Raw genomic sequence first — 27,152 nt, forward strand, 5'->3', positions numbered from 1 at the left:
TTACAAAAAAAAATATTATTAAATATTATTTTTTATTATTAATTAAACAATAATAAATTAAATTTTAATATAGTATATTACTTATTATTAAACAATAAGAAACATTATATATATATTTTTTTTAATATTAAAATTTAAAATTAAAAAAGTATTAAAAAATAAAATTATTGTAAAAATTTAATTAAAACATTTTTTTCCAAATTTTCGCTTCACAGTAAAAATTGTTATTTCTTGAAATTAGCAAATTTTTGTTATTAGAATTCTCCATTTTGTGTTTTAAGGCGGTTGCTATAAGATTCAATATTGAGTGGGCAATATGTTAGCAAAAAATGTGACGATTAATACAAATAAGTTTTTAACATTATAACATTTCGAATCATATTCTAAGTTGGTTAAGGATGAGCGTAAATATAATGTTTCAAATTAGTTGAACAGCAGTTACATAAGTTATTAAAATGAGAAGTGAAGTGAATCAACATGTTGAATAGAAAGAAATTATGACAAATTCTAACCGCATAACAATAACATCACTTCACCGTATTTTCTAGACTGCATTATAATATTATGTTAAAAATATAAACATTGTAGTTAATTTGGACTATAAATAATTTGGCTGATGGCTCAGTGACTGATTTAGAAATCGATATAAGTCAGCGCTAACCCAAAAAAAAATTCAATACAAATAAATTTCAACTTTATGCTGCTAGCATGAAATTAATTCTTTACATCGGTAAATATAACCACATTATTAGCCCTATTAAAATTTATAAAACTTCTGGCAAAATTTACCGCTGTTCCTGGTGCATTGTGGGCAGTAATATCTTTTTGGGTGGCTTCCTGCACCTTAAACCAGAATGCAGGTGCCTCCTTATTGTTTGCGTGAAGACATCGAGTGCCGTTGCTGTAGTGCGCGTTGAAAAAGGGATCAACCTTATGCCTGGCTACGATGTCGTAGTGCCGAGCTGACGAATTTGCCGTCGGCTTCGGCCCAACTTGGCAATTTTCAATATCACCAGTCTCCGCATATCTGCGCACCCATAACTGCATGGACTTACACTATTAAACAAAAATATATTATTTAAAATACCACGAAACACTATAAAGTTATTTATCAATAGGAATAAAATATAACTACAAGTAGCTTTAGTTGTAAACACAATAATTATACAATATTTTATAATCAACATATATATACACAGTAATAAAATGCTACTAAAATCCTTTAAGTTAGAACAGGATTAATAAAAAATTTAAGAAAATATTATTATTAGTATCCTATTAATATAAATTAAAATAGATTAAGTTTTAAATTTATTAAACAATAATTAAATAATTATTTATTCTTAATAATAAATTTATCAATAATAATAAAAAAGTATTCATTATTCAAATATTAATATTCATTAATTTTTTTATGTTATTATTTTATTATATTTATAAAACATAAAATAATAACATTATTTTATTATATTTAAAAATATAGAGAACTTAAATAAATAAGTGAAAATAATTAATTCAATCAATTACCCAGAATATCAACATAATAATTATCTTATTTACTCACCGATATCGTTAAGCGCCTTTCTATTTCACTAAAGAAAAGATCTATCTAAAACAAAAGATCTATCTTTTGTTCGTGCAAAATAATTACTTCTGCCTTTTTCAAATTTGTGAAGTGTTGAGACATGTTGAGCTTTACACACGAATTATGTAGCAATAAACTATGAAAATGAAATGCTCATAAATTGACAACTAAGAATATAATTTTATTTTGTAAGTTGGGTGATTTGGAAAATATTTAAAGAATTGACGGTAGTTACTTTATAAACGGGCTAAATAAAATGACTCGAGAGTTCCGTGGTCGCCACAAACATTACAAATTTAATACTCAAGTATCGAATGATTAGAAATTTAGAATTAGATGTTGTTTAAAAATATTTGGTAAACACTACAAAAAGAACTCGTTGTTGCTGGGTTCGATCCTGCGACACTTTGCCTGAAGACTCAAAGCGTTAACCATTACGCCAAACGTGCAATTAATAAGTGTTTCGAAATATTGTAATGCATTCAATAACATAAATATACGACGAGAAGATTCCTTTAGATATATTTGTATAGGTATAATTATAGTAGCTCGATCGTTCGTTGTTCGATTTATTAAATGTTTGTTAAGTATTATTTTTATCTCTACCCTTGTTTTTATTCATAAAATCTTTTACGAAATTCTTACATATACCGACACAATAATTTATAGTATATACCAATGTGTGCGTAATTAACAAACGTTTTTATGCACATTACTACGGAATACCCACACAGGGATATTGTGTAGCGATAGTTGTGTCGATGTGTTGGTGTATACTAGTTATCGTTGCAATTTGTACAATGTTCCGTCGAATTATTATTTTACTGGTAGTTAGTATTTTATAAACTGTAAACTGTAAATCAAGCCAGGTCAACTGTGTCGTTAGTCGAGTAGTTGCAAGTCCTGTGTTCGATTCCCGGGTTAGTTAATTGGATTTTGGTTTTCTGAAAACTTCTCGGTAATAACACGGAATCTAGAATGTGTATTCGGAGCTGCGGACGACCTAACTGGTTGCCGGGGGTCAAAGCAGAAAATTAAATAGGGTGGTTTTAGATCAGTAAGAGTCTGACACTCCCTCTTGCCTCACTCAAGGCGGGAGAAGTCATTAGATGACTTTCCTCCATAAATAAATAACTAACTAACAACTAACAAGCAATATATAACTTGCCCCGTCGCAAATCTTTGAGAGAACTGTTTAAATCTATAAATATTCTTACAGTGCCTTCTCAATTCATTTACGAAAATATTATGTACGTGAGAAAAAATCAACAATTGAAGAGGTAAAAATAAGTTAGCTATACCGCAAATTCAGATTGTCCAAAGTGCAGAAATCCTTCATGGGTTTTTGTGTTAAATGTTCTAATAAACTACCATCTACCATACTGAATCTGAACGAGAAAAAATTTAAATCTTGTATAAAGCGTGAACTGTGTAAACAGGCATATTATAAACTGTCAGATTATATTGAGGATAAAAATGCCTGGCAGCATGTTGGTCCGGCTCCACTGGACACTCGCTCACACTAGACAATGCTCAAATACGATCACTAGTTACACGTTAACTTAAAGTATTAATTTATTCCAATGCAGTCTAGGGATCCTGTGGCATCAAGCAGATTTTTTTTTTTATGTGAAAGATTAAATTATATATTATTATTATTTGTATAGAAGCATTATTTCAAAATTGTAAGTGTACATATGTGGGCACTATGTTTGAAATAACCCGCTATTTTATTTTCTTTACAAATTGGTTTGATTGTCCCGTTAGTTTTGACGTATTGTAGTTACATTGTTCCTACATATATATACAATAGATAAATAGTGTATCAGAGAAATTGTAAAAAACTTCTTTTTAAAAGAGTAACGATGGAGTTTCTTGCTCGTTCTTCTCCATTCGAAGCTACACTTTGGAACGAGCGCCTAGCTTCACTGACAGACAGACTGACGGACAATTCAATTTGACGTTTCAAAAGTGCCTTATTTAGGATTAATTGAAATAAATGCCTTTGTCTTTGACTTTAACTTTGACTTTGAAATAAATTGTACCCACTCCCCTATTTCATGGAATTATATGCAGTGCTTACTCTCTACCCTATTGGTGATTAAAAATGTGTCATTATGTGTATTGGTGATTATAAAAAAATATATGTATGTATATACGATTTAAGAAAATAATACTACGGCACATCTTATATATATCACACATACTAGTACACAACTTTTATTGCGGTGAGGAAATAGTAATTTATATAAAGGAACAACCGGACATAGGAGCCATTGACAAAGGCTATTCCCAGTGACGATTATGGCCGACCGTTACGGCTGTGTTCAGCCCGTCCTCGAACCCCGTACTGTCCGGAAAAGGGAATTAACATAAACCATCCTAAGTGTTACGGTCAAGGGAACCGCTGAGAGTTCAATATACGGAGAATTGATTTCTCTTTAGATATTTGGATTGGATATAGAGAATTTGATATTGCTTAACTGTGCATCTTCACTGAGACTTCTAATATACGAGTAAATATAAACTAGGGCACCTGCATACTTTGTTTCACCGCGGTTTTTTTTATTCTGTTGTTTACGGTATAAGCCAGTTAACGAGCATATGGATCACCTTATGGTAAGCCGCCGCCCATGGACACCCGAAACACCAAAGGTAACATGTGCGTTGCCGGCCTTTAGGGTTAGGTTAGGTACATAAGTCCTATTTCCTGGTCCTAATAAAATGCAACAAAGAAAGAATTAGCGAAATCGATAGAGCTGGACTCGAGATATGGGCTTTGCAACACATTTACGTTAGGATTTTAGGACATTTTTTTATTTTCAACTTTTAGTAAACAAACTCAGAGAAGCTAATTCGGGTACTTTTTACATGACTTTTATCATTATTATCTAACAGTTATTCGATTTTTTTTATAATAAGTCGAATCGACGCACAACGACTAAACAGCTCTAAAAACATTCACCAATAAAATCCGTTTACGCAATCCTCGGTCTAAAATTTCAATACTTTGACCACAACGTTATCACGGACCCAGAACAATAAACACGTTATTGCAAAACTTACACAATAACCGTTATTCCGAACGAAACGAAACAATTCACATCAATAAGATACCGTTGTTACAACAGTTATAACTATAAAACGTTATTGCCAATTATTCTGGAAATATCTTAGACTAAATTTTACCAGTGACTCTGCCTGTCAGGATTTGCCTACACCTCTACCTTGTCATCGATCTATCATAGAGATGCACAATATTTAAGTTGGTCATGTTCTTATTAATAAGTTTAGGGAAGTGAGAGTAAAGTTCCCTAAGAAAAAGAGGATCCTCCGACCAGGCGAGGTGATCGTGGCTGGCGGGCTTTCTGCCCAACTGTTGTTTGTTGGGATTTTGTATCCTTACAAACTTCATATGTATGATTTTACGATGTCATCCGTCAACTTTGTCCCGTATACCTATTCCTTTTTCTTACTCTCAATTTAATGTAAACAAAGTTTCAAGAAGATTAGTTAACTAGATCAAACGTAACTTTATTTATAAAATTCATCTTACTTGCCATCAGTTCTGTCTACTAGTTTGATGACTTATCCAATAAAAAATATAAGTTGTAATATTCTCGTCTTTAGAACGTTGCATCGTAGCGTTTGTAGAACAGACTCAAGGAAGCAGATAAAGAGGTTTAGCTTCACCGCTTGTACCGACTGTCAGATGTCACAAGTTTCGCAGACACAATTTATCGGAGAATTCTCTATCGAAATGTCATCGTTGGTAAGGGAAGGGTGCTTTTCCACCAGAAATGTGCTATGCTACGTTGCTGTGGATACGTTTGATTTCCACCAATCATTTTAATTAGTACTGGTGGAAACGGACTTAACTAAGTTATGGTTTTTTATATGGAAAGTGCATGCTTTTGATGCGTGTTTTAGATGAATTTATGGGTTGTTTAGGATTCGGGGATCGGAAAGATTAGACCTTGGGGCTCCAGGAAGGTTACCGGATTTAATTTATTCAATTACTCTCCTCCCCAATTACTCACACAACAAACCACATCGCAAGCGTTGTTTCCCATCATTTTTCTGTGAGGCCGTGGTATCGTGGTCGAGCCTGCCCATTCGTGTCGAAGCATGATTCTCCCACATTCAAACTTAAAATTAAAGTATGTAAGCTATCTCCATAATTATCAGTCAAACAAGACCCGGTAAGAAAAGGTCTACTAACCAATAAACACTAGTCCATAACTCTTTGAAAAGGTATTTGATAGCATTCATCAATAGTGTCCCAGTGTAAAGCCAACCCTTTCAATAGCTGTCACCAGAGCAATCGATTGTTCAACTGTCACACGCTCCAATAACAACGAGAAATGAACTCTACCCCCTTACGCGTAAAGTATGAATTCCAATATATCTTGCAAAGCATCTAGAAGTAGACTCAAAGATGTTATCTACAATGATGTCTTTAGGAGTCAGTTTTCCGTATGTGTGTTGAATTGAGAATAACGTTTTGATGTATTACAGTACTGTGAATATCGATTTTAAAGATAAAACGAGTGGGATTTGAATCAAAGATTTTTTTTCGATAGATAATGACGGGATATAAAGATGTATCGGGACCAATTTTGTTTTATAATTTCACATCCCTGAAATGCGCTCTCAGCTTTTTCAGATCTTTTTTATGGTATAAGCCGGTAAACGAGCAAACGTATCACCTAACGGTAAACAATCGCCGCCGCCCATGGACACCTGAAGCACCAGAGGCATTACAAGTGTGTTGCCCGCCTTTTTGGGGTTAGGAATCTAAAACTAAAATACCAGGCGCCTCAATTTGCATGTAGTCAAAAATATCAAAAATTCTAATATTCCACTCGTTGTATATACTATGGCTCTACTAATGCAAAACCGAAGAAAATAGTGTATCTAGGGTTCACAAATAAAGAGCATAATCCAAAATTCTCTCTTATTGCCATCAAGCACCCTCAAACAATTCCCATGAAATGCTTTGTTTCGGCAAATAACACCGATATAAAAAGCTCTTTTAAACCAAATTCACTGAACAACAAAATTTCGCATTCAAATATGAATTTCCTTGAAATCGTTCCCGTTGTTCCACTTATCTCTTTAATCCAACATTTATTGATTAACCAATAAATTGCATTGCTTTCATTTCTCAATTCTGTTCTTTCAACCTCGTTGTTAAAACAATAAAATTTTTTTTGGTGTTTTATCAATTGGTGTCTCTCAATTGGATGAGCTCTTGGAATAAAAATGTAAATAATTTGTTTAAATTCTCCACATTTATTTATTGATCGACTTTAAAAAAGGGAAGTTCTATGTTTGACCTGTATGATTGTATGCATGTATGTAGGTTGGTGCGCAATTATCACGCGTTTGGCTAAAGTGATTTTGATGCTGTTTTCAGCATAATATTTTTCAGACTTAGGAGAATGTTTTCGGGATATTACCTAAATAAAAGAACGGGTAAAGAAAGATTTCCTGATTCATTTGAATTAACAATATAACATGCATTACAGAGACCGCATCAAAGCATTCGTCGACATCAGACATCTATTTGAAAATCTTTTGAAATTATATGTATCAATATAAATATCATTTTCTAGCCTATAGTATTAGTCACAATGTTATTCCACACATTTTTTACTTCTAATACAGCTAAAGAGCACACAGGTAAAAATACACAATTCATCGAAACAATCAAAAATACCTACACACGGAAAAAATACCCAAAACATATTGGCTCATCTAATTCTAACCAAAGCAAGCACTCATGATTATTTTATTTACTCGTATCAAAAATATTAACATATCAAATCCAATCTCGAGAATCAGGAAGGGTGTACCCCCAAAATTATTTATTACGTACCAGAAAAAGTTAACAAAGAAAAACCGAAGGCAAATTACATCCTTGATTTCCATAACAAGCATGGTATCAACCTATTTACTTACCACGATTCGGATCTCTCTTTCCTACACACAAAGACAGATGTGTTGAAAAAGGACGCTATGATTCCATGTTAGAAACTTTTGTGATTTGGTGGAAAAACTGAATAAGTTTAGGATTTTTTGTGTATTTCGTGGTGAAATGGACAAGGAGTTTCTCATTGTGTTGATAGAGGGGCAGAATGGAGAAGAATGATTACATTTCATGGTATCAAACATCGTTACAAAGATTTTAAGTATGACAGAAAAGTTACAATTGGCCGTCTTTTGTAATTGGAATTTTGCATAATGTACTTGGCTGAAATAATGTAAACACTGCCCTATATTTTACTCAAGCTTCTGCCAGCGGCTTTCCCTGTTCCTTATATCCCGACCCATTCAGCCGTTTTGAAGTGATTGAGTAAATATACACACAAACATTCAAACTTTTGTATGTGTAATATAAGTAAGATAATTATTATAGCCTCGGAAACATAGAAATACGTATAATACTGGTGAACGCAAGGTCTACAATAAATCGTTAAAAAAAGTACATAAAACAATACGTATAAGGGATTCTGTATAGTGATATCAGAGTAGAATACATTTTGCGATCTCCAATCCGAAAGCAAAAGGCCATAACTACAGAGTTTTATGCATAGTCCAGCAATGAATTGTTGATGTTGTAACAAAAATATCATAATACTTAATATTTAAAGACAACCGAGATCCCTAATACCAAAGCGTTGTAACAAAAACATCCAGTTTATTTATTTATTAAGTATTGTATTGTACCATATAATCTCAATCTTATTATCCTTTTCTCAAGTAAAATGTGGGAGTAATCGCGTTGTTTCATTTATTTTTAGATAGCTCTTTTTCCCGGATCATTCGCTTGTGAATTTTTGTTACAAAATAAACGGGTGTTTCGATGAAATCCGAAGCGGTATTCTACCTTTCATATTGGATTCACTATTTGCGGCTATCGAGTCTGATATTAATAAAAACTTGTTCTCTTTTACTATTTTTATTTTATTTTCGCTTTTAACATTTCATTGCGTCGCCGTTTTTTATTTGTGTGTGACTTTTAAAGTTTTGTTGTTGATTCTCTAGTTGCATTTTTGTGGATTGGAAAAGTAATTTGCAATACTGGAATGTACATTTTTTTTTCTGAGTTGGGAAAATTGGGCCACCTTGGGCAAGGCGAGAAAGAGTGTCAGACTTTTACTGATTAAAAAACACCCGTTCCTTATGCTGCTTTTCGAGCTAGTACTCCAGTAAGTCGCTAGGTTATCCGCAGCTCCGTAGTTACTAGATAAGGGAACATTTTCCAAAGATGCAAGCATAAATATTAGATTAATGACGAGAGACTTAAAACAAAAGTGTCTGAATTAGAAAATCCTTTTTATCATAATCGCTACCCTTCCATTATTTTTATGTGAGAATAATTTTGCACATTCACTGGAGAGTAAAAGCAGTAACAATGCCCATAACAAAATTAGCACATCCCAGTGTTTCGCCTTTACGGTCGAATAAAAACAAAGTCATATAAAATAAACTTCACAATTCCTCAGCCTGTGATCATTTCATAATTTTTATGATTGAAATAAAACTGACTAATATTATAAATGTAATAGTTTATTTGTTTGGATGTTTGGTTTGTCCGTCAATCACGCTGAAACTACTCAAAGGATTTTGATGAAATGTGGTGTAGCTACAGACTGGGTATGAGCCGACTCGGGTGATGGAATACTTTTTATCCCTTACCGTATGTTAATGGTATCTCAATAATCTTAGAAAGTAAGTATAACTTGAAAAAAGTCACATTGGTACTTAGCAATCATTGGTTTCGAATTTGCACCCTCATGCATGAGAATCAGACATTTTACACCTCAGGATCACCACGGTATACCATTACCAACTATAAATTCATTCCTATGACTTAGAATTAAGACAAACTACTCCATTGTACTGACACTACTTCTAGCCTGAAGATCAAAAACATCATACTCCACAATCTATCTACTACTCGTAGTAAATGAGACAGCTATAGCAGAGCTAATAAAGCTACAACAGTAAATTTCTTTCCATTCCGTTCTGTTTAAAAAGTTTCACAAGTAGCGATGGCTGGGCTCGACATTCCCAAGTTGGAGCTAGTTCCCTATAGCCTGAGCTAAGATAAATGATATTGACTCCAAGTTCGGCGCCCCAGGACTTTATTAAACTAGTTTCAAAGAGAAAAAACTGCTCGTTTTTGTTTTAACTGAACTCAAAATTGTTAATTTGTTGATCAAGTTGAGTTGTGTCGCTGAAACAGTGGAGGTAATTAGGGTTAACGAGCATAATAGCCCTCCAGTTCCTTTTTACTTTATTTTTGAAGGATTTTCAGAGTTAAACTACAAAAAAACAACAAAAAAACAAGAGATGTACTATGCTACTTTGCTATGGATTTGATTGGCTTCCACCAATCATAATATATTCATTGGTACACATAGTTTAGCACTTGTTGGAAACAGACCCATCTAAGCTATAATTTTATTTGGAAAGATGCTACGAATGTGGGCTATAGATGGCTTCCCTATTATCGATACATCGCATACTTGAGCTGCGCATCTTCCTCGCATAACTACATTGCTTAGTGGAAACTGTTACATAGTTTCACAGCTTAGTTATTACATTCTCGCAGCATTGCTACAGAGCATATCTGGTGGAAAAACATTTACCAACGCCAAACATGATGCTCTAAAAAAGGTAACCTTTGATCGTCTCGGATATCAAACGCAGAACCAACCTTCGTTCAGTGACGCCTGCAACCACAAAACCAACATCGCATTGTTTTTAATGTTCCATAATAAAAACAAACTTCCTCGCTCCGTATTTTTTTATATCTTCATCCCTACTTATCATAAAACAAACATAAAAAGGCCGCCATTTCGTCACTTCATTAACACCTCGGTGTGAATAAATTTGCTTCGTTCAGGTACATAAATTGTTTTCAGGAAGACATAAATTACAAGACAAGAGTCCCAGTTGTGAGCCTCCTAGTTTCAATTCCCTACGAATTTATTTCTTTGTCACTTTTCTTCAGTGGTTCTATTGGTACATTCAACTATTTCTATTTGGGTACAAAAGCGTGCCGTATGCTGCAGGGGCAAACGTTGGCGCTGATTGTTTATAATATTAACTAGTCTTAAGTCCTGAGCCCGCTACAAAAGTCTAGTATATGCTTTTCATAAATTTTCTGTATTCCGTAGTCCAAAAAATTATTACTGAGCTGTTAGTTGCTTGGCCAGTGATTTTAATAAGAATTAATTACGTAATAACAGAATTTAACAATATATATCAAGCGTAAAATAAAATGTATCATTTACAAGCTACTTCAAAAGATCGCAATTTATTACGTTCGCTAGTCTAATTCATAGCGCATTACGCGGAAAAATTAACACAGAAGTAAATCTCAAAATAAATAAATAATGAATTCAAGGAAAGTGATTTTAAAATCCTCGTTAAAAATCGCTCACAAATGGAATTAGTTCCGGTGCAGGAACTTCCGTCCGGAGCGGACTTTTTAAAAGATTTTCAAAGGAAAAGACCTTCCTTTCGATGTAATTCTGCTGAGCTAGCAAATTGCTTTGCAATTTCTATTTTGAACAACATAACATTACGGCAGTTAACCCCACGGGTGGTCAGAGGAAGGTTGTAGATATTTGATTTGTAGATCAATATTCTCGTAAATACAGACTATAAATAAAGGAAGCTTTTTATGGTATAAGCCGGTAAACGAGCTGACGGATCACCTGATGGTAAGCAATTGCCGCTGACATCTAAAACTCCAGAACCGTTACAAGTACGGCGAAATCGGTAATTAGGAAGATTAGGAAAGGCCTAATTAGGCCTCCAATTACTTCACTCACACAACGCAATTGTTGTTTCACGTCGGTTTTCTGTGAAGCCGTGGTATCACTCCGGTCGAGCCGGCCCATTCGTGCCAAAGCATAGCTTTTCCACACTTGAAGTTATGTTAAGTGTATTCTTTTTTTTCGTACAAAACACACTCATGGTGTTACTTACAATTTTATTTGGAATCTATCGAAACAATCATGACTACTTCTGAAATATTTAAAACCAAAATTACTCATTTAATAATCCTTAAATTATGTTTTAAATAAACAGATAAAAAACATGAGTTGCTTCCACGAAAACAAAACTTTAAATAACCTTTAAAATAATTTCAACAAGAATACTGTAGAACATGAAAGCGAAGACCAAGCTTATATTAAACAAGAGGGTGTTTAAATAAACGAAGCTGTTTATTTATTACAACAACGCTGTTACTACATAATGCATACCTCGGGACTTAGAGACTTTTATCCGGATTTTCAAACGGGACACTGCTTTGGGAATTATAAAACGGTTGCACTGAACTGAACGTTGAAACTACGGAAGTGTTTGTATAGTTTTATGCATAGTATACATAATATTGACTCTGTATTGTAATCCCATGTGAGCTTACTCCGTTGTTGGTTGCAGTACTATCAGGCTAGATCTCAAAATCTGGAATAAGAAAACTGATCTATAATATTTTTCATTAGTAAAGACATTTTGTGTAATTTTGCACTGTCATAAACTTTAAAATCTTTATCTAACTTTATCTAAAAGTTGAACTAAAATACCTTACTCAAAAAACCGATAATGCTACGACTTCGTAGCCGACGTAGCACCCACGTAGCACTGCTACGCCGTAGCAAAGAAGAAAAAAACAAAGTTAAAAATATAAGCTCTTGTTCACCTGTATATTCATGACATTATCATGTACACTAAGTAAACACAGGAGCCTATTAAGTCGTCATGTGAGCCCGTCGGCTCGTTACTTAATGTTTCAAATGTTCATCCTTTAATTATGTAAGTCGTTCTGTTTGTACTCTCCGGAGGGCGCCCTGTTATTAAACATGTTCCACAATTTTGATAGTGTGCGTGTATACATTATTTAAACTGCTAAAAGCATTGGCCGCTTACAAAATTCTTTATGTTAGTGAGACGTGAGAACAATACGTAAGAGAGAATGTTAAAGTTTTTGTAGAAAGCTGTTATGTACCCTGTGCGTAAAGGTTAGGTAGAGTTGTTGGTTGAAAAAGAGGAGGCACTAGTTATTCAACTGTATATTGCTTGGGTAAACTATTTTATTATTATGTATTAAGTAAATACATAAACAATGCTTTATTAATGTTTAGTTTAAATTCTGTACGGAATGTGAAGACTGTACGGTTCGATTCCACACGGAGCAACTATTTGTGTGATCTACAAATTGTTGTTTTGGGTTTGGGTGTCATGTATATGTGAAATTGTATGTTTGTAAACGCACCCACGACACAGGACAAAAACCTGATGTAAAGCAACGATGTATTTTTTTTTTTATATTTACCGTTTTATTATTATATGCTCAACAATTTGATAATATAACCAAGCGTATCAAATTCAGTATATCTCTGACATCTTTTAAAATTGAATCAATTAGTACATTCTTAATACTTATACTATCAACATCAAAAGATTAAAACAAAGGAATAACAACCCTCCTACCTAAAACCTAAAGTTTAATTCACCTTACTGGACCAATATTCTATAAAACGTAAGGAAACCTCTACTACTAGTTTTCAGTAACAAAATAGTTTACTAACCCCAACCACAGGCAGTTGGTAGTTTAAACACGTGTAGTTATGAAAGCTATTTCATGGCGAGTCCTGTCGCTTTGATCTCAAGTCGCCTGGAGCAACTCACTTACACTGCTGGGCTTCAAACCAGGACAAACAACGGGTGCGGTTTTAAAGATTTATGGACACAATGGTATTCGATAAGTAAGTCTGCCTCCTCAAGCCAACGGTCATGAGTGTAAGCAAATCGTTTAAAATTATCATTAGTATTGAGATGGAAACGAGACTACATTCGGCGCTCTGATTGGTTAGTTCATTGGATCCAGCCAATCAGAGCGCCGAACGCGGTTTCGTTTCGATGTTGTTAAGCGTAAAGCAAACTCATACTAAGCGCTCAGGTCAGTTATTTTACATAACTAAAACTCATCATGCTTTCAACTCCCAAAAGGACTATTATTATGTACTCAACATATACAAATGTAACACCAACCCAGTATAAAGTACTTAAAGGCATTGTGAATTTGTAAAACTTTTCTCGATCCTCACACTAACACCGACTTACCGAGCCAGTCAAAGGCAACAAAGATCAAAAGGCGATATTCAAAATACAAATCTCCGTAAGTCTCTATGAATAAAACAGTCTCCGTGTCCATACTGTGACAGTAGCAACACTGGAGTTTATCCAGCGTCCAGCAGTGGGGCTGCAGCATGCATTATTCACTGCGTCCCGCTCCAGTCACATCTGTGCGCGCTTATCTCACATCTAAACCCTCTTAGCCGCTACAAAGTAGGAATGCGATACATTCCTTATTCCACCTCCTCGCACGCTATTTACTTACAATTCCATCAGATTCACAATCGTATCGGATTTGAACGTATCGGCTTTTGTCTTTTATAGTAGCTTATAGGCATGGATATAAAAGTTGTCGAGAAAATATTTTTTGTTTAATGTTCGAAAATTTTGGGGACTACTTTGAGTAAAATTGTAATTTGTTCTTAGACAGTTAAGATTCAATTTCAACTTGAGCTATAAATGATATAAATCTTAATTTGAATGACCTATATAATCTTGTACGGAAATTTTACATTTTGTGCCATAAAACGCACGGAACCACTAAAGCCAGTTTTTATTCCAATTTCCTGCTTCAGTACGAGACCTCACTGCTCCGATATTTTTGGAAAAAATTAAATCCATTTCTGTCTATACCGAGCGTCGGCACCAAACCATGTGTTTGGCAGAACTCCAGCTGTGTCTGTGTGACACAGACATACATATGTATAATATATTGCATACTATTACTTTGTTCTGAGAAGTAAGTATAGCTTAAATACTTCCACGGAAGCGATAGTGTCAGGTATGTAGATTTAATCTGACAGAGATTCTGCGTATTTATTTTAAATTTTTATAAAAATATTTGAGAAATTGTGATATCGGTAGTTGAAAATGTGACGAGGAGTATCGGTGTCTATATTTCCCCTGTAACATTTTCAAAAATGTTTTTTTTTCCTTATGCTTTCCAGAGCCGTCATAAGAAAGCCTATCACTGAGTTAAATTATATCGTTGAGTTTTGGGACAATCTGTATACGCCTGTATCAAATGCCATCAATAATTAATTAATATTTACAACGAGACGCAAGCAAATCACTCAATTTTCAATTAACAAGAGAGGAGGTCCTCTCAAAATATATTCAAGCAATTAATTGCAGCCGTGTTAGGCGGAACAGATCGGTATTTGTAAATGAATACTCATTGATCGTCGGCCATGACAGTCGACGCTTCAGTAATAAACAGAAGACGAGTAAATGGAAATTCTCTTCCCGAACAACCTCGGAATTAATTCAATAAGATTCGGGTCACCTTTAACGTAATTAAATGCCCTTAAAGCATTTCTTTGTGATGCGATTAAGTGTTTATAATTTGATTTGGTCCTGTAACTGATAGAATACTAAGCACCCTGGTGTAAAGGGTCTTTGGTATTCGAAGCCGTAATTAAATTAATGTAAAGATTATTAAATCTAGTAGCTAAGTCATTATAGTATTACGAAATCGTGTTATTATTGGTTTAAATAATTGTCGTCGTTGTATTATCATGTCTTTTATCCCCAAAGGGGTAGGCAGAGGTGCACATTATGGCACGTAATGCAACAATGTACACCCATTTTTACCACTTGTTGCTATAAATACTAGGCACAATTTCAGACTCCGTGCTCCCACTGAGAAATTTTCGTAAATTCGTTTAGTAAAACTTTTCGATCCAGGAATCGAACCTGAGACCCCGTGCCCGGCAATCGCACTTGCGACTACTCGACCAACGAGGCAGTCACACTTGTCTTGACGATCAAAATATGGTGACTGACATTTACGCTAACTTTGTGAGATTTGTAGATAAAATGCGATAGAACATGTGCCGTAACTAGGTCACATCATCTCAAATTCTCAACCTACAACTACACTATTTGATAAATTGAATTCAATTAAACACAAGTTTAAATATTTCACATAAAGTAGTAAGTCCTATATTAGAAAGTCAGCTGATTCTTAGTACATTATAATCGTGTGTAAAGGTAATGAATATTTCCCGATCTTCACACCGCGAGCATAATTAGATCACGTCTCTCATGAAATGTGATACTGACATTGGTGATCAAGTTTACACGTTGAATGAAGAGCACCTTAATAGGTAGTAATTCAGGTAGACAAGTACATTAATTGTTTAGAAATTATCATCGTTTAAAGACTGGAAACACGCTTTTATTTGTTGGTCGTCGTCATCAGGAGAAACGACATACGAAAACATAGGACATTTTTGTTGATAATTGGATCTATTGCAACAAAGAAATCTGCCTTAAGTCAATATTTTACGCGAACGAAGTTGCGAGATGATGATAGTATAACATAATTTTATTATTTTAAAACCAAATCTTGAAATAAGTAACAAATGACGCCAGACCCAAAATGACAAGGCCAAATAGATCGGGTTCTCTTTCTAAATCTAAACTATTACCTCTTTTCAAACAATTCTAAATAAAGAAAAATGACACGTCAATGACGTCAGACCCAAAATGACGAAGCCAGAAATATATTGTGTTCTCATCTTAAATCCAAAACTATTGCTGTCTTTCGAACAATTGTAAATAAAAACAAACTCGTGTGCCTATTCACGTGAGTGTATCCTAAATGACATGACGTACACATTGACACAAAAAAAACACTGAAAGATATACGTTACATAGTTTTTACCTAAAGCCTTTTTAACAAGAAAAAAATATATAAAGGTAGAAGTAATTCTGATTCGAAAACATCGTAAACTTTGATAGTAAAGTTCCAACGCTTTGAAGCTTTCGTTCGACGTCTCATGAATACAAATTTTGGGAACGTCTGCTTACGGCATCAGCTGGAAACTGTTGATAAAAATGAATAATATATCGTAACATAACATCACATCACACATTTTCACGAAATAGTCCTAGACTATATATTATGATAGAACCTTTTTTTGTGAATTTTGTTATTGACTCTATGTAATAGGAAGAATAGGAACGCCTGAATATTCTCCGGTTATATGAATCAAGAGTAACTTAAATTCACAAAAATCAAATTTAGCTCAACACGAAAATCGAATTTCAAAGAAGTGTACATTACTGCACGTATTGCCACTGTACAATGTAAACCCACTTTTCACCATGTGTGTTATAAGTTCCATGTATCAGGCGTGACCCTATTGCCATATACTGGGCACAATTCTAGAACTCCGTGCAAAACTACCTTCTACGAAACCGAGACTCACTTGCGACCACTTGACCAACGATTCAGTAGTTTTCGAATTTTCGTGCTCAAAAATTGAGCGCCCACCACAAAATCTAGTGAATCAAATAAAAATAATATTTATCCGTATATTCACTAACTGGCTGACCTATCCTAAACGAAATGGTTTACCATTGGAATAGAAATACAAAACTACGTCCGTTTTGAACCAAATTGCCAATTTATATGTAATCCTATCTAGAACAGAATAGAATATAAAATTGCAGTACATGGACATGAATAGAGGTAACATAGAATATAATGTATCAATATTTTTGCGTCAGTTCAGAATTACATCCTACTTATCTTTGCAGCAGCTGGGATATGCATAGACGATATCTATTAACTGAAAAAAGTACTCCTGCTTTAGGATGTTTGCCAAAATCATTGTACTTCTAGGTGATTTAGGGCACATTTTTCAATTAATAGATATCGTCTATGCATAGAAATACACCTGCAAGACCAGCCTGTTTTTGTACCTATTCGATAAAGAATAATCGAATTTGACTGCATGGTTGATGCGGTTGCTTGGCAATCGGGTGCCAGAGAAAAATCCATAGGTAAGGTAACAAAGTCTTAATAATTATCTGGCGTTTTAAAAATTACCCCTAAAGCATAAAATAATGAAACGGTTTAATTAAATTCCCCAATTTTTAGATCAAATCAAACAAGTCTAAATTATTTTAAAAATAGAAAGCTTCACTCTATTCGCTCATCGTAATCAGAAAGTATCTCTATCCGCAGAAAGCATAATAAGTATATAGAACAGCAAAATAAAACCGCGCTAGCTTCACTAGTTAATAATAAATAAGGCACCTGCCTTTATCTTTAACCCCACATAAAGTGTTATGGCGGATCTAAAGAGGTAATAAACGTTGAATCGCCAAAGAAACTAAAGCCTCGTTCCGCTTCAGAGCAATGTCTATAAAGACGAGAATCGTTAGCAACATACTTTTAGAAAAAAATACTATTTTAATTATTTAAATACTTTCAAAGAATGTATTAAAATTTTATTTGCTAGGTCAGACACTGTTTTATTGGATTTTTCCAAATAAAATAGAATAGTTTTTGGTAATCGTTTCAAGAACCATCGACGTAAAAAAAGTATCACCATCACACTTATCACCATTTTTAGTACTTCTGTCTACAGCGGAGAATAAAAAACATAATTACATATTATTTAAGTAACAGAGAGTAAAGTTCCCTAAGAAAAGGAGAATCCTCCGAACAGGCGAGGTGGTTGTGTCTGGTGGGCACTCTGTTGTTCGTTGGAATTTTCTATCCATTTTTATTCACATGTAAACTTCAAATGATGTCATCCGTTGATTTTATTCCGTCGCGTCGATCTTCTATGTGCGACTTCTGTGTCGCCACAATTCTACCTAAAATCAACACAGTTAAATAACGTTTTAAAAGAAAGGACTTTTAATAAAACCTTTAGTCACTTGATTGACTGCACGGTTGGCGCGTTGGCTGGGCAACTGGCTGCCGTGCAACGTGTCGCGGGTTCGATTCCCGCACGGAACAACTCTTTGTGTGATCCACAGATTGTTGTTCCGGGTCTGGGCGTGATGTGTATGTGAACTTGTATGTTTGTAAACGCACCCACGACACAGGAGAAAAACCTAATGTGGGGCAACGTTCTAAAAAAAAAAACTTATCTCATTCACACAAATGTTGGCACCAACACCACTGTTTTTCTACCAATCATTGGCCAATGTTATAATACAATTTATTTTCTAATTTCTTACATAGTGGCATTGGTGCCAATGTTCTAACCAACGTGTGGAGTCAGCATAAAAGTGCTGAACAACAAAGCTCCCCAGGTAAATATGCAGAAAACGGTGCCACTGTGCAACTGTAGCGGAGAAGCAATTTTCAAGTATTCCTACATTCGTCCCTAAGGCGACATTCTTGTTTAAAACTGTATTCCCACCTAATCTTCACTTCTCCACACAAAGAACCTTAAAGCAAGTAGTATTAAGTCGATTTTAGAACAACAGTTCCAGCTTACGGGAACGTCTTTTTTAAAGGCACGTTTAGCGTAATATCTTGGCGATTGACTACTCTATGACGCAGAGTCAATTTCCTTGCAGTTGATTTATTTGTATGGCCTGTCTTCCGTCGTATATTTTTTAAAGAGTTTGGCAGTATAAACATATTACTGCTAACAATATTTGAACAGTTAAGTACGGGCGTTCTTACAATATACTTTTCAATGGTCGCGAAAAATTACATCTGAGACAATGAGATGTAATTTTTAGACAGTTGCAACTCTATTCAAACTGCAGCTGTTGTGTCGGTTGTCATTCATATTGCACACGATTATGGTCCACAGCATAGCTTGAAACTAGTCGAGTAACCTCTTTTTTCTATCGCGATGTGAATCCTTATGGACTTCCCACGTCTTGTGGACGACTGGGAGGCGTGCCGGATTCTTTCCAGCTAAAACCACCGCTGTGCTCCTACACTGCCTGTGGCCATGATCCGGATAACTCCTATGACTGCACGGTTGGTGCGGTGGCTGGGCAACCTGCTACCGTGCAACGGGTAGCGGGTTCGATTTCCGCACAGAGCAACTCTTTGTGTGAGCCACAAATTGTTATTTCGGGTCTGGGTGTCATGTGTATGTGAACTTGTATGTTTGTAAACGCACCCACGACACAGGAGAAAATCCTAGTGTGGGGCAACGTTTTTTAAAAATAATAAAATCACCACTACGTTAATGACTACGGGTGGCTACTCGAGTGGCGCGCGAGGAACACGACGACTGACGCCTACTCCCGCCCCAGCCAATCTCTCTTTGACTTCTTTACTTATGCTAATTAGTATAATAACTGTTATTGGACCCAATTTACTTTTTCAAGACTTTACAATAATCTGATCAAAGACCCCCGGTAAGTAGCAACAAATTCACTGACAGATGAGACACATATGTAAACTAAGAGCCTAACCCTTACCTATCCTTTTGAGATCTCTACCTATAAAGAGTCAAGAGTATAGGTACTCTTGACTCTGTGCTTATCCTCACGGAAAGTTCATTCATGTTATCATTGATATTGTTATATTGAAAATCGTTGTCATGTGTAACAAAGCGAAATATGACGGAAATTGTATTTCTCCTTTTGTTAATATGTAACAAAAGGAAAAATGCTACAAGATGTATTGTTACGGCTTCTCAGTAAAGCTTCTCAGACATCATTTGCTTTGATTATTTTACGACTGTCTTACTGGTAGAGTAGTCGCAATTACGGATGCTCAACGTTCCCGGGAAATGGATACCGGGTTCAATTTTCAAGTCGAACTAAGTATTATTGGGGAAATATTGGTTTTTCTAATAAATGTCATAGTGATAGATCGAGGTCAAAATGGGATGTACGATTTTTATTAAAGCATTAATTGCTGAAAGAAAACTGTTGAAGCCAAATCCTGTCAATCACCAGTGGACACAGGTAACTTAGTCTCTCAGAGATAACATCGCCCAGTGCCGTTTAAATTACAATAACTTAAGAACTAAATAGCTACTAATAACTAAATAGTTTAAACAGTATAAGTCTACAGGAATGTATTTAATGGTTACAACGTTTGCCTTAAAATATAAAAATGGCGTTGCATATCAACCCTCAGGAATTCAATTTGGAAAATTCTGTCAGTTCATAAATCTTGTCGGCCTGTGTGCGGTCACTGTAAGGACTTGTTGCGGTTGGCCTCAGCCTCGGGTCCACAGCGTCACCGCAACATCCGCAGTACTGCGCCTACAATCTATACCGTATCGTATCAGCCTACACTGAGGTTTAGGTTAGGTTCCTGTTTAAAGTACATTGGAGCACATTAAAACCTTCCTTGATGATAAACATTTACGGTTAGACGGACATGTAATACACTTTTCCCCGGTTTTGTTATGACTCATGTTATGAAGTATGACTCATTATGTTATGACTCAAACTCAACTAATGGAGCCTCATGTAATAGAGTGATCTGTTATCATTTATCTGACTCTATTCCAGCCACGTTGAAACTACGAAATTTTCTGAAGAACTAAATTATTCTAAACCTAGTACTTTATCCACATTGGGAAACGAACCCAAAAGTGGAGTCCCACTTGCGACCTCTTTATCAACAAAACAGTCGAAAGTAAGTAAATTATAAAGAAGTCGTTTTGTTCTAACTTCAGTATCACACTAATATTATAAATGTAAAAGTTTGTTTGTTTGTTCGTTCGTTTGTTTGTTTGGATGTTTATCCGTCGACCACACTGAAACTACCGAATAGATTTTAATGAAATTGGGTATACAGACAGGGTATGAGTTGATTTGGATAATTTTTATTCCACGAGTACGCGGGCGAAGCAGCGGGCAGAAGCTAGTAATTTTAATAAAATCTTAAGACAAAGTGAGTTCTTCACAGAAGTACTAATTACATGAATAAATTAATTATACTTTATCTGTGTCTCTAGCGGATCGAGACGATTGTGTATAAATTATGGAAGGATTGCTACTCCCCGGTGCACTCTCTGTCTTGAATGAAAAAGGGCGGAGATTAAATAATTTAATCTTGTTTATGCAGATACTTTGTAATCAAAACTGATATTGTGTTATTAAAGGATGTATTTTTATCGTCTACTAACCTATTTGTTGTAATTCTATTATTGATTAAATTGCAGTTTACCAGCTACATTACAAATTCTTTTAATAATAAACATTACTAAAATAAGAATATTTTTCTGTAATCTTACTTATATTATAAATGCGAATATTTATGAGTTTGTGTGTTTATGTGTATGTTTGTTACTCAATCACGTCAAAATGGCTGAAGGGATCGCTATGAAATTTGAAAAGGGATGAAATATGTTTTGGAATGACACATAGGACACTTTCTATCCCACGGGACTGAAGCGAAACTGCTGGCAAAAGCTAGTTAAATATAAACTATATAGGTACTGAGTTTCAGAATGCCCTCAGTACGAGTTTGCTTTACGTTCAACGAAAACGAAACGAGAGTGCGTTCAAATTTCTTATTGGTCGACGCGAATGAACCAACCAATCAAAGCGCCGAGTGTAAAGTAAACTCGTACTAAGGGCTCACTACTCAGTGTACTCAGCCACAAGACAAATAAATACAGAGCCAGTACCCTGTCAATACATGAACATTTTTAACACTCGATTTTCTTTAATTAGTAAATGACACACTTAATTCCCAAGCTCTTACCTTAAGCCGAGAAACTTGTATTTTTCTTTCATAATGGCTTCTCTCTCCGCGTTTATTACAAAGTCAAACGAAACTATATAAATCACGACACTTCCACCGAAAACGACTTTAATGGGGATTTAAAAGTTTCCTACTAATTACTGAAGTACCATGTCGGGAGCATTTGTTTTACCTCTCCCTCCTAATCGAGCAATTAACAGAATAAATTGGTGGGTACTAAATTCTGTTAAGAGATTACAGATTATCTGAGTAGCTAATCACTTTATTTTTATGAACTTTAATTTTTTAACCCAGATACATAAGTTATACATACACACCTATCTAAGATAATACAACTAAATTAACAAAAAACAACAGTCTACTCGTAAATATATTGAGAAATGTTCTATTAGTTTCGATTCATAGAGGGACTCTTCCTCACAACCAGTGTACGGGGACGCAGCGAGGTCGCGCAGTCTATTACAGAGAAACTAGTAGTGCTTTTCTCAGTATATTCACGTGAGTAAACCGTTATTTTTTTAGGTAATCTAGTATGTCTCACAATAGTTACTATAAAAATAATACAACCACTTATGTAATCAGACCCATGTAATAAAAGATAAGCATATTGTCATACACGAACCTAGGATTTGAATCAACCAACGAGACTCAAAGTTTCAATTACATATTCATCTGGCACTAAAACATTTTTCCGCATCGCAAAGAACATTTTAATATCAAAGCCAGAATAGTTGAGCCTAGCATAAAATTCGTATTACCATCAGCATTTTGGCTACTCCGAAATTATATTCATATACAGCATGGGACTTTTTCTCTTTGCACACTCAGTTGTGTGCATATTACCTGGCCTTTGCTCCAAGCCCCGCTAACGAGGTCTGTGAACTTTAAAAAGAACATTTTCATTTATTTAAACTAACAAATTAAATTATTATACCTTACGGGTTGGTGTATTTAATTTCAGGGGGTAACTTGGAAACATTAGGGGAAAGAGAGTATTATTCGTATTTATTAAAAACTTTTTGTAAGTATGATTGTCTCACTCTTACTTATTACATTACATGGGACTGAGAAAAATTGGTATGAGATTTATGAGCACCGCTTTTTTTGAGGGGGAAAATCATCCAATGACATTTCCCGCCTTGGGCGAGGCGAGAGAGTGTGTCAGACTCTTACTGACTAAAAACCAACCCGTTTCTACTCCTGCTTTTCGAGCTGGAGCCCCGGTAAACCCGCTAGGTAGTCCGTAGCTCCAGTTAATGAGCACCTCTGCCTACCTCTTCATAGATTAAAACCCGCAACGTTATGTTACGTTTATTACTTTAATCGTTTTCAATTTACAAAATCCTGAAAGCTCGCTAAAGAGATATGAAAGGTGACGTCATAAGCATACATTAGGTACAAACATAAATAGATCTGACGAATATGAAACGCTTGCAGTCGTGTTTATACGGTTTAAATGATATTTGCTACGTTATGAGATTCGTGTTTATTTTCTCGAATTACATAGAAATATATATTAGTGTATATTAATATGTGCCTGTGCAGTTGGCGCTGTAGCTGGCCTGTCAGGTGTCATGTCATACAACGTGTAGCAGGTTCGATTCCCAACACACAAATTGTGATCCACAAATTTTTTGGTCTGACTGTTGTGTGTATGTGAAATTGTATGTTTGTAACCGCACACACAACAGGTAAAAAAAATCCCAGTGTGGAGCAACGGTTTTTTAAAGAAATATTATCATGCGTTGAAGTACTTTAGCACTCATCAATTTAATATGGAAGGTTAAGAGAGTATTTCATAATTATGCACCACGCTTGAGTTGAGTTTAAATTTTGAGAGACTTGACTTGAGTTAAAATTTTAATGGTTTATAAGAAATCACTGCTACAATTTTCAATATATCGTCTTTTGGTTTATACTGAATATTCTGACCATATCTTCTATCCTTGTTGCAGGTCCAAAGTCCAATACTAGTGGTGGAGCTGAACCTGAACCGGATAGAAGGCACGCAGCTGCGCGCGCTGGGGCTGCTGGCCGTGTACGGGTTCAACGTGACGTACGAGGTGCGGCCGGCCACGCAGGCGCCGGGGCCCAGCTCCTGCAGCGCCATCGAGTGCCGCCTGCTGGGACACTGCTATGCTAGGCACGATTATCAGTGAGTATTATATACATACATACTGGGGCTGCTGGCCGTGTACGGGTTCAACGTGACGTACGAGGTGCGGCCGGCCACGCAGGCGCCGGGGCCCAGCTCCTGCAGCGCCATCGAGTGCCGCCTGCTGGGACACTGCTATGCTAGGCACGATTATCAGTGAGTATTATATACATACATACTGGGGCTGCTGGCCGTGTACGGGTTCAACGTGACGTACGAGGTGCGGCCGGCCACGCAGGCGCCGGGGCCCAGCTCCTGCAGCGCCATCGAGTGCCGCCTGCTGGGACACTGCTATGCTAGGCACGATTATCAGTGAGTATTATATACATACATACTGGGGCTGCTGGCCGTGTACGGGTTCAACGTGACGTACGAGGTGCGGCCGGCCACGCAGGCGCCGGGGCCCAGCTCCTGCAGCGCCATCGAGTGCCGCCTGCTGGGACACTGCTATGCTAGGCACGATTATCAGTGAGTATTATATACATACATACTGGGGCTGCTGGCCGTGTACGGGTTCAACGTGACGTACGAGGTGCGGCCGGCCACGCAGGCGCCGGGGCCCAGCTCCTGCAGCGCCATCGAGTGCCGCCTGCTGGGACACTGCTACGCTAGGCACGATTATCAGTGAGTACTAGTTTTTTTTTTATTTAACCATCTACAATATTGAAATACTCACCTTCTAGAGGTCGGCAGGACTGTGACTCATGTGTTGTTATTTGTATTGTCACACAGGTGATCCGTGTGCTTGTTTATCTGCTGACTAATTAAAGAAAAGCAGTAGATCTTGCGTTTTTTCATCAAATAGATTTCACTTACAAAAAACTACACTTACTACTACTATATATTCAGAAAAAATATTACATGAAACTATGAAGTTCTTATAAAAGATATGGATATCTTTAAGTAATAGCCGGCTACTTACAAGATTTAGTGCCCATTTCACAACGACTAAAGGAATTTTAATGTAAATTTTATAGGCATTTTTGAACAAATGGACAGTAAAATTAATGGTATTGAAGTTTCAAAAATCATTTTATTGAAAATCCCATCAGCGGAGGCAATAGAGCGTGAATTATATTTATGAGAACATAAATTCGAATCTGATGACAGTTTTGATCACTGATTGTACAGTGAGTTGTGCACTGGTTACTGATAATGAGTATCATTCAGAAATGTGGTCATTGTAAACCTGAATACTGCATACGAAGAACAGCAAAATAGTTTTATACTGAAAGCAAGCCGATGATTTCATTAACCAAATTCGTTGATATACTCGTAGTTCCCACAGTCAAAATTGAATTGTGTCAATATTTAATAACATAAAAAAATATAACCGACTTAAAAATTGAGGTTCTCTGTTTGACCTGTATGTATGTATATTTGTGCGCGATTATCTTGCGCTTGACTGAACAGATTTTGATGCAATTTTCAGCATAGTATTTTCCTGACTTAGGAAAAGTTTAAGGAACATTAACTATTTTAAAAAAAGGACGGTTAGTTAAATCACTTTAAAAAAAATTGGGTGTTCTTTAAAATGAAAAAACGGCACTAGCTCCGTTTCTTTGCTCCCATGTCTACTCGTAGTTGATATTTTTTTATACTATTTACTATTTTGTATAGTCACTACAAATATAATATATGTAGTCCCAACTATAGCCCCGTATTAATTTAACTAACTACTTCAATACTACTAACTTCATCAATACTAGAGCGGAGTCTTCAAACACAGGCATTCTTATGTCTAACTGGAGACTCTTCGACATGCAATGTATGACAAAATGATATGAAATAAACTTATTTTTATTTAATTATTTTATTAATTAACCCTCAACATTTTCCATATCACAGGGAGTTTTACTGTTCGTGTTTCGAGAATTACTCCGGCGTGGACTGCGGAGTCGGTCCGTTGTGTCCCACCACCTCCAACATGTGTAAAAATGGCGGCACCTGCAGGTAAGAAAACTTTTACTTTAGGATTAAGAAATCGTGTAAAATAAGTCCTTTTATAACTAGGTGTATGAATGTGATGGAAGCTATAGAAGTGTGTGAGGATCGTATTCGGTGGTGTTCTGTATCCTTAGTACAAGTTTGCTTTACGTTCAACGAAAACGGAATGAGAGCGCGTTCGTTGCACTCATTGGTCGCCGAGAATGAACCAACCAATCAGAGTGCTGAAAAAGTAAACTCACTCACGGGTGCGAATGAACCAATCAATTAGAACGAACGAACGCGCTCTCGTGTCGATTACTTTCAACGTATAGCAAACTTATACTAAGGAGACACTGTATGTAAAAATTATCATATAAAAAGTGATAAAATGGTACAGTCATGAATATTTTCATTTTGCTGAAGAAAAAAGTGTTAGTTCGTTTGCTTAGTTGTTTATATCACTCTTACTTCTAAACGGCTTCACCGATTTATATGAGTTTTGGCGTAAATGTAAAATGAGTCCTTGTAAATGATTACGATAAGATATTTTACATTAAGACTACGACTATAACAGTCTCTTTAATAATAGAAAATACTTATTAAATGCTCTTTGTATTCGGTTGTAAAAATAAACCAGGTTTCCTTTTGAATGAAACCTTGAAAGTATTCTATGCTAAATATTCTATTCTATTCGTCGCGAAGCCACATCTGCATCGCAACGATCTTATTTAACCTTTTTGTGCTCTTAATTCTGTTTGTATGTTGATTTTAAACACAAAAAGACGGGAAAAGGTAGTACCTTTTGTGTAAGTAATTGTGGGTACAATGTTTACTGGGAACATTTAAGATAAATATTTATCAAATCTTATTTTTTTATATTT

General features: G+C 35.6%; 1 protein-coding gene across 4 annotated transcripts in view; it reads left to right on the forward strand.

The window, feature by feature from the left end:
* The window catches only part of LOC118275514 (uncharacterized), a 141,522-nt gene that overhangs the window by 100,087 nt on the left and 14,283 nt on the right, over nucleotides 1-27,152 (forward strand). Inside the window, exons 3-4 of one of the 4 annotated variants that reach the window (XM_035593504.2) lie at nucleotides 24,143-24,342; nucleotides 26,191-26,295. In XM_035593504.2, the coding sequence (XP_035449397.2) occupies nucleotides 24,143-24,342; nucleotides 26,191-26,295 (305 nt within the window). The other 3 variants (XM_050695234.1, XM_050695235.1, XM_050695236.1) reach the window with 3 other exon arrangements.

This window comes from Spodoptera frugiperda, chromosome 8 (genome assembly GCF_023101765.2).
Source record: "Spodoptera frugiperda isolate SF20-4 chromosome 8, AGI-APGP_CSIRO_Sfru_2.0, whole genome shotgun sequence".
Lineage (NCBI taxonomy): Eukaryota > Metazoa > Arthropoda > Insecta > Lepidoptera > Noctuidae > Spodoptera > Spodoptera frugiperda.